The sequence below is a fragment of the Propithecus coquereli genome, unplaced genomic scaffold (genome assembly GCF_000956105.1).
Source record: "Propithecus coquereli isolate 6110/MARCELLA unplaced genomic scaffold, Pcoq_1.0 Scaffold51, whole genome shotgun sequence".
Lineage (NCBI taxonomy): Eukaryota > Metazoa > Chordata > Mammalia > Primates > Indriidae > Propithecus > Propithecus coquereli.
Window position 1 is genome coordinate 1,826,170 of NW_012150952.1, and position 9,341 is coordinate 1,835,510.

The 9,341-nt window shown below is 41.0% G+C and overlaps 1 protein-coding gene across 1 annotated transcript; it reads left to right on the forward strand.

Moving 5' to 3' along the window:
* Positions 1-3,525: 3,525 nt before the first annotated feature.
* Positions 3,526-9,131, forward strand: TTR (transthyretin). The gene is made up of 4 exons (XM_012656595.1): positions 3,526-3,772; positions 4,703-4,833; positions 6,591-6,726; positions 8,886-9,131. Exons 1-4 carry the CDS (start codon positions 3,704-3,706, stop codon positions 8,991-8,993), a joined length of 444 nt encoding a protein of 147 aa, XP_012512049.1. The 5' UTR covers positions 3,526-3,703; the 3' UTR covers positions 8,994-9,131.
* The last annotated feature ends 210 nt before the right edge of the window (positions 9,132-9,341 follow it).

Here is a 9,341-nt window from a genome sequence, read left to right on the forward strand (position 1 = left end):
AGGAGGATCACTTCAGCCCAGGAGTTGGAGGTTGCAGTGAACTATGATAACCCCACTGCGCTCTAGCCGCGGTAACAGAGAGAGACTCTGTCTCTAAAAAAAAAAAAATTTTTAAATAAATAATCCTGTCCATTATAAAGGAGAGGACAGAAGAACCATACACTAAAACTGGCCTGAGTTGTTCATTAACCACGACATATTCTGTAGTAAGAGGAAAAACGTTGCCATCAAATTAGTATTCTTCACCCCAATTAAACATCTAAGCTATAGCCGCAGTGTCAGATCATGAAGAAAAATACACAAGGCTAAGAAAAGACATAAACTTGTAGCTTAAATGTTTCTCTGATGTTCCTTTTGTTTTGTGGCATTGGGTCCTCACTGCTGCTGCTATAGCTGGAGAGCACATGGTATCTATAGCAACCACTTAGGTCTCCAGGAATGCGGTGACCCTTGACCTTAATTCATCCCTCTTCATGGATCCCATGTAACCATATTCCAAAAAGAGCTTTTCCAAACTCCAATAAACACCAGAAAGGAAGACCTTCTTATCTTTGGGAGTGTGTGTTTAGCCCTATAACCCTCTCTCATCCCTCAGGCAAGAAACATTGGACTTTTCCTGTATTTGTCATTGACTTTTGTTACACATAAGCATTCCTTCAACAAACAATGCATGACCTCTCTCTTCTTTATTTTTTCCTTCGTGTTTCAGCCTTTCTCTTCTCTCGCCTAAAACACAGCAAGCCTCTTCTCCTTGGAGCTGTCTCACTTCAACTCCAGACTACCTATATTTGATCTTTAAGCCTCTGCCAAAATTTTCACTTCTTGTTGTATTAAAAAATAATCTCTATCTCTGTAAGGTTTATCAGTGATTTTCCAGTCAGATTCATGATCCTCCCTACCATTGGAATTGCTTCACTTTCTCCTCACCCCCTTGTCTAGTTCACATGCAAATTGTATTAATAATTTCCAGATCAATGAGAGTTCAGAAAGCAGGCAAGTCAAAGTGGCCAAGGGCATGAGGCTTGGAGGATGCTCTAAGACAGCGACTTACAAAATCAACCATGAAACAATGTCAATAGGATGGAGTAATGGGTTGGAACTAACAGGATGAGACATACCAGAGATAAACATATGAGAAGGACTTTGACAATGAAAGAAAAAAAAAAAGAGATAAACATTGGTTCCCGTATTTAGGTTAAAATTCTTAAATGATCAAAGCACAGGATGTTGGATAACACATGGGGATTTTAGATCATTGCGACCAACAGATCACAATGGGTAGTGTTATGATCAAGGAAGGGTCATAGCTACTACAGTGACAAATGCACTCGGGGACATTTGCAGTAGATTGCCTTTGGGAAGGGAGGCAACAGTGTCCGTGTCCTGGGGGTTGACCTGATTTCATCTGGATGATGTGTCTGGTCCTGAGCACCCCACTTGAGGAGAAACACTGACCAATGGGAATATGCCAGGAGAGGAAGTTCAAGGTGGTGAGGATTCCAGGAACTATGTCTGAAGAGGATTCAAAGAAGTGGGAATGCCTATTTGGCAAAAAGAAAACAAGCTGTCATTCACGACTTAAAGGGCTGTCAGAAGATCACAAACTTTCAAGAGGCTGGGCAGGAAAATAAATGAGAGAAATAGGACTTGTGTAAGAAAAGAAAAAATCTCAAGCATGATAGGCCACTAGAAATGTTGCGTAGCCTCAGACTTGGAAGGCAGGCCTCGGGAGCTGTGATGTCCGAGGGTGACCTCCCGCTGATCATTGTCTCATATGAATGTAGGCCTAGTCCTGTCATCTTTTCTGATTTCTCAAGAGAAGCCAGAAATCCAAATTTTTATGCAACATGTCTTGATTTTTAATTTTAGCCACTATTTCAACATGTTTAAAGCCCAGGATTGCCCGTTCACAAGGTCTACAGGAGACAATGCTTGCTTTCAACAGAGTATAGTGCTAAAATGCATGGGTGGATGATTTTGCTTGGGTTATGAAAGAACTTTCAAATATTTAGGATTCATAGAGAAAAGTGTCTCTATCCTGGTTTTAAGCAGTAGGAAATAGTCAAAAGAATATTGGATGACAATATAGGAGAGATGTTAGGGAGAAAGGATTTTCTCCCTAGGCATAGATGTTGAAGCAAATTATATTACTGTTATGTTTCCACACCGGAATCGTGGTTTACAGTTTACAAAATGTTTTAATATCATCTCATATTAAAAGTTATTAGAACAGTCCTTTGAAGTAGAAAAGTAGATATTTCTATTTTACAAATGGGTAAGCTGAGTATCTGAGGTATTAAATACCTCCTAGAAGGTAACCCAGGAATTGGGCAGCAGAACTAGGATTGGATGACTGAGGTCATCTAACTGCAAATTCAAAACTCTCCCCACCAATACTTCCTAGTTAGACTCCAAGGCTATGAGATTGCATTCCTAGGTATACTCTCAACTGGGTTTGCTTATTGTTGCTTTCCTGTGGTCGACCCACTCTCCCCAAGTCTTCTGCACATTTCCATATTCCTGGAAGGCCTTTCTGTCCCTTCTACTACTCCCTGAAAGGCCTTATCCTGCATGATTTCTTGTTGAATTTCTTCCAACCTGACTGTCACTTATGGGTATGTTTCCCCAATTCTCAGGGCTCCAAACTGGACTCACCCTTGACATGTATTTGTCCCAAACGTTTGTCTTCTCTACGTCTTCTACATATATGTCTTTTAAGGACAAAAGATTGTCTTAATTTATTCATGAACAAAGCTACACATGCATATACGCATATGCACACACACACAGGAGTTGGTACTTATCAATTAATCGTAAAATTAGTATAGTTTCTGGACTTGTAGGTTGGAAAGGAGGAAAGGAATCCGTTGTCAATAATGGCTTCTAGTTCTCATAGGCATCTCCACTTTCTCCTAGAAATTCTGATTCTGACAAAAGCCAGCTGATGGGCATGTCGCTACATGCCCAATGCAGAAGAGACAGTAAAAAAGACTTGGTTCTCTACATTTCAGGCTCATCCATGCCAGTTTGAAATATGTCATTCTTCCTTGGGTTGAGATGAACCTTATCTGGGCAGAACACGTACACCAAAAAAAAAAAAGGAAAAAAATTGCTGACTAAGCAAAGCTTCCAAATGGCTTCGTTTGGCTAAACCACAGGCTTTCAAAACTGTGAGCACTGCCAAGAGTTTGTCCTTGTCGACCCATCAGCCATACATCAAGTGCAAGGACATTTTCTAATGCACTATATTTAAGTCTGTGCAGCCCAGTGTCATTTAACATGAAATAAATTATTACAACTTGCATCTTTCATCTAAAATAAAACACAAAAATGGATAGAAAATGGAAAACATACATAGAAATAGGTAAGGGGGGGGCAAATCTCAAGAATGTTGCTGCATGAAACCAAGCAGGGAGAAAACTATTTTTTGTTTTGTTTTGGTTGTTGTGTTTTGGCGATCTAGCGGGTCAAATGACCTAGTAAGAATGTTTCATAGAGCTAATGTTCTGATGCTCTAATCTCTCTAGACAAGGTTCATATTTGTGTGGGTTACTTATTCTCTCTTTGTTGACTAAGTCAATAATCAGAATCAGCAGGTTTGGAGTCAGATTGGCAGGGATAATGCAGTGTAGCTCAGGAGAAGTGAGTATAAAAGCCCCAAGCTGGGAGCAGCCCTCACAGGAGTCCACTAGTTCTTGACAAGATGGCTTCTCATGGTCTGCTCCTCCTTTGCCTTGCTGGACTGGTGTTCGTGTCTGAGGCTGGCCCTGCGGTGAGTGTTTCATTCTGTAAAGTCCCTTTCATATATTTAAGGGGAGCACTAGACAAAGTAGAAGTGACTCCTTCCAGTTTTGCCAACCAGCTTTTGTTATTAGGGCAAGAGTACCCAGCATCTATTTTTAACATCATTAATTCAAACCTCAAAAGGAACGAAGTTCTGCAGAGCTTGCTGAACTGGGGCTTGGACTCCAGGCACTCTCCTTCGTTGCTTTGGTGCATTGGGTTTGCAATGCCTGGCACCTCAATTACCTCAAATAGATGATAGAAATAAAGATATGATATTAATCAAGCTGTTAATATTGAATTTTCAGAAAAGCATCCCTTTATAAAATTTATTTGGGGGTAAAACTGCATGAGATTATATTCTGGCTCTTTAGCTAATTAAAATGTATTTATTGATTAATCTTTGAAAGGCTTGGAGGACAACATTCTAGGCAGATGTCTAATTCTAAAATTCTCTAGAAGAATTAACTAATGCTATAAAATAAGTCAGAAAATAATCTAATGTTATTTCACAACAACTAGTAAGAGGGAATTACTACAGCAACAACTGACTAAAATGATCTCAGGAAAAACTATTTGGTCCTACGTATGGAACATTACATCTTTTCGGTAATTCCACTCAAATGGAGAAGTTAACAAAGCAACTGTTCTCAGAGGGCCTATTTTCTCCCTCAAAATTCATTATACACATCCCCAGTCAATAACAGCATGACTGGAGGCAGAAACCATTCCTGCTTTGGAAACAATTATGTCTGTGTTATACTGAGTAGGGAAGCTCATTAATTGTCAACACTTATGTTCCTGGTAATGGGATGAGTGTATGCTTTCTGTTTTGCTCCAGATTTCTGACACCATAAAGACTCAATCCTTTCCCACTGACCAATTTTGTTAACTTCTCACTTGTCTTCTCTACGCCCAGGGCGCTGGTGAATCCAGGTGTCCTCTGATGGTCAAAGTCCTAGATGCCGTCAGAGGCAGTCCTGCCGTCAACGTGGCTGTGAAAGTGTTCAAAAAAGCTGCTGATGAGACCTGGGAGCCATTCGCCTCTGGGTGAGCTGCCAAAGGACCCTGCCATGGGCCTTGGTTTTATTTTCCCGTTCACTCCTCCACTTGCTAGACAGAGGCTCACACCATCTGCTAAAGAATCGATTATATAAGTAGATCGAAAATGTGGGCAGAGTTCCAGTGTGCCCTCAGAAGGATGCCCTCTTCTTGCTTTGCTTAGCTGGGAGGCGACCAGGAAGTTGAACATTATTTAGGGCAATTGGCAGGGAATAGGAGTCAGTAGCTTCCCTCCTCTAGCAGCGGTTTGCATCCCTTTTGGATCCCAGACCACCTTTAAATAGGTGATGAAATACAGACTCCATGCCCAGAAAAATGCACATATACACGCACATACAAAAACATATGCATAATATCAGGAATTTCACAGATTCCCTGGTGCCCCTAGGCAACACTCAAGGTGCGAGTCTTTATCTTAGAATTTTAGGAAAGATGTACAATGTGTATTAACTTATTAATGAAAGGAAAGGAGTTGAAGGACAGCATTGACAAGGCACCTGTCTGTAGTATATTTGGATCGCCCAGGAGCCAGGACTTCTGTCTAATGAACACTTTAGTGCACCTACTATGTGCAAGTCTGTGGGCTGTCAAGCTCAGTTAAAAAAAAATAGAAGAGAGGGACACATGAGTCAAAGTACAGCCATCGATGAATCTTGTAGCCACCCAACATCATGTGCAAAAATGACTTCTCACCTGCATTAGCCACTTCACAATTTTCATGGAATTTCTCTACCTTCACTAGCAAAGATTTCAAAGAAAATACGTATTAATCAACCTAAACAAACTAACCGACAGTAAGAGCAACAGGAAACCCTCAGCACCAAGTGCAAGAGAAACTGCTAAGAATCTATGTCTCCTGGGAGAAGAATTTCTGTTGGGTTTTAATTGAATCCCAAGAACCACATTACAAACCATCATTGGGAAGATCATTTTCTCTGGTGTGGTTTTAATTGAACTTGTATTTGTTAATTCATTTATATTTGTATATAACGCCAAGCGCAACATGGAAAGAGACTACTCTAAGTGAGAAATCAAATGGACATCAAATATATTCAGATGTTCTTGTGAATCTTTTTCTTGTGCCATGAAAAAAAAAAAAGGAAGTGAAAAGAATAGGGGAGAGACATGAGCAGAGTTAGTAATGACAACTTCTATTTTTAGCTACGTCAGTTTTTGCAGTCTAACTGGGAGCAATTTCTAACATTCAACTATTGAGCTGGTACTTATGTGGAAAAGGAAGTTGCCTAGTATTTGTTATTGACAAAGAGTTATCAAAGAGGTTAAATATGTGAGAGCGAAAAGAGTCAGATACAGGTTCCTTTCCTACTTTAGATATCCCACTGTGTGCACAAATGATACTGTCTCTGCAAGGTACCCTCATACCATGGGGGCAAGGAGTGAGACCCCGCTGTCCCGGGGAACTGCAGAGTTAGAACTGCTGTGACCACTGCCAGGAATAGTCATGAACTCCATCCAATCACCAACCCTGAATCTCAAGGACTTTTTTTTTAAGTAAACATTATACCTATATTTTATTCTCATAAGAGAAAAAATCTTTTTAAAGTGTTTCTTACAAATTTCTTGCCATTTAACTTCAGACAGTTACTAGAGTTTTCTCCCTCCTGACTTTGTTGAGGAAAAATATATGTAACACATACACACAAACGTGCACATGTGTGGTGTCATTTTGCCAGGGGATTAATTCCGTTCATGCCTAACTTAACCCAGACTTTTATACCTTACAGGAAAACCAGTGAGACTGGAGAGCTCCATGGGCTCACAACTGTTGAGAAATTTGTAGAAGGGGTATACAAAGTGGAATTAGACACCAAATCCTACTGGACGGGACTTGGCATCTCCCCATTCCATGAATATGCAGAGGTGAGTGTATAGACCTTTGAGTTATTTTTGGTTTTGGTTTTAATTCCAGGAAATGCAGTTTGCACTTAGCATACCATGGAAATGTCATAAGGAAAGTACTGAATGACAACAGGTTCCCTTTCCTGTTCTACAATCAGAAATCCACAACACTCTGAGAAGCAAACTTTTTTCTGAGTTGGTGAAAACTCATTTAGTAACATACCTCAACTTGCATGACACTATTTATAGTCTATTTATTCCATTTCATATGAATATTTGTTTGCTGAATAAATAATATGTTTGAATATGAGGCGGCCCTCCAGGCCCAACTTAGGATATTATGTAACAAAAGAGAGATGAGCCATTGTATTTCTCTAAAACCTAAAAAATTCTTCATTCCAAAATATATCTGGCTCCCCAGAGGTTTGTATAAACAATTCTTGGCAATGCATACAGAGATAATAAATTTAAAATAATGATGATAACACAATAGACGACATTTACCAAGCACACATCATGTGCCAGACACTATTATAAGTGTTTTCTATATTTAACCTATTTAATCCTCATGAACAACCCATTGAGGGCAGTTCTATTATTCCCATTTTACAGATGAAGAAAGTGAGGCACAGGGAAGTTAAATAACGTGTCAAAGTTCACATGGCTAGTAAGTAGAGGTGTAGAAATGTTTACAAACAGGGCCCAGGCTGGGTTTAGCCTCTATTCTGGTGTGCAGCACAGTGTGCCTCGGGAAGCTTTTTCCCTGTGAGAAGCCACGCTAAAAAAAAAAAAAAAAAAAAAGCCACATTTGTAACACAATCTCTTCTTCCGCTTATGAGGGGTAAGGATCCTCAAACAGAAATACATGGGCCCAATCTCCCCTTCTCGTCTCCTCCTTGTCTTAATTTCTTAAAGCATTTAAAACAGATGGCTGTCAAAGAAATAGAATCCAGACATGTTGGTCAGAGTTAAAGATCAACTAATTCCGTCAAAAATAGCTCGGATGAAAGGGAACTATTCTCTCTGGCTTAGTCACGGATGAGACTTTCAATTGACATAAAACGGTTCTCTTAGTAGACGATGTTACCAGGGAAACTAGAGGGGCCTGTTGGAGTTCTGGGGCCCACAAGTCACCAAGAGAGCCCTATCTATCAAGAAGCATGTCTCTGCCTACTCCTCAGCCCGGCAGCAAGGCAGTGAGCCCAGTCGGGGCTCCCGCCACGAGACGTTTGCCCCTAGAGTCTCAGTCCCTACCCTTGAGCACCGGATCCGCCTCCTGGGACCCTTGTCCTCCCTGGGCCTCAGCCCAATGAGACCACCTGAAAAGATTCACTGCCCATACTGCCCACAGCGTGTTGCTCCTGTTCATTAGATCTTAGCTTCCTTGTCTGCTATTCACTCTTTTAGTATTCATTCAACAAACATTTTTAAAAATAAAAGCCTTCTATGTATTGAGCACTCTGCTAGATGCTAGAGATTCAGAAGTGAAAATGCATCCCTGCCCTTGGCATGAAGCGGGCAGGGACTGACACAAGACAGATTGAACAGGACCACGAGCCCAACTCAGGACCTGAACGGATATGGGGAACATGCTGTGGATAGAATACCCTGTATTTCATTGTTCGTTATACACAAGCAAATATCTTCTTCATGTTAGAATATGCGTAGAACAATGGGAGAAAAATCTCTGCGTTCGGAGACAGGAGGCTTACCTTCCTAATGTGGCTCTGTCACTATATAGACTGGGGCAACACAACAATTCAAAAAGATGGTCTGAAAAATGGGGAGAATGTTCCCTTCCAGCTCCAAAACTGAATGCCAGTTTTTACCTTCTCCTCACCTTTTTCTAAAACCAAGAAAATAGACGAGAGCCTTTAGGCTCGCTGGGATTTCCCTCGCTCAGGCTAGGGCCACCCTGACTTTGAGTGTGAATTTGCAAAACAAGAGACCTGATCCTACAGGCAAGAGTGAAGAACTCTTGTTTTAAGGACTGCACAAGGCTCCAAAGGCTTAGCTTGCCAGCAGATTTGGATTTTTGCTTTTTGCTCAAACTGTTTTTAAGAAATGAGAGGAATACAATGAAAATAATTAACTTGGCACTGGACGACCAGTGGTCGGTCTGTCTGCAGCTCACGTTTTCCGGGCTGGCTTGGAAACATCCTGCCTGTCTTCTCCCCTAGGTGGTGTTCACCGCGAACGACTCTGGCCTCCGCCGCTACACCATCGCCGCCCTGCTCAGCCCGTACTCCTATTCCACCACGGCCGTGGTCACCACGCCCAAGCAATGAGGGACTTCTCCTCCGGTGGATCTGAAGGAGGGGGGCAGGATTCTGTGTAACCAATTTTTACTAAAGCAGTGTTTTCACTTCATAAGCTATGTTAGAAACTCGGGCAGAGACAATAAAACATTCCTGTGAAAAGCACTTCTCATTTCATTTTAATGTAACTTTTTTTTTAATTTCCTTCAAAAAAATCCAAATTTTACAGAGAAGCCAAGGAGTTCTAAAAAGTCTCTGGGCAGAACTCTGGGAGAAATCCAAATTTCCGATGTCTTACAAGCAAAGCACATACTGAACGTGATCTGCAGCCATTAAAAATACACATTCTGAAAATGAGAATGCTTTATTTTCTAAGGG

Coding starts and splice junctions, on each gene's coding strand:
- TTR (XM_012656595.1), top strand. CDS start 3,704: ATGGCTTCTCATGGTCTGCTCCTCCTTTGCCTTGCTGGACTGGTGTTC. Junction 3,773..4,702: donor TGTCTGAGGCTGGCCCTGCG/GTGAGTGTTTCA, acceptor CTCTACGCCCAG/GGCGCTGGTGAATCCAGGTG. Junction 4,834..6,590: donor TGGGAGCCATTCGCCTCTGG/GTGAGCTGCCAA, acceptor TATACCTTACAG/GAAAACCAGTGAGACTGGAG.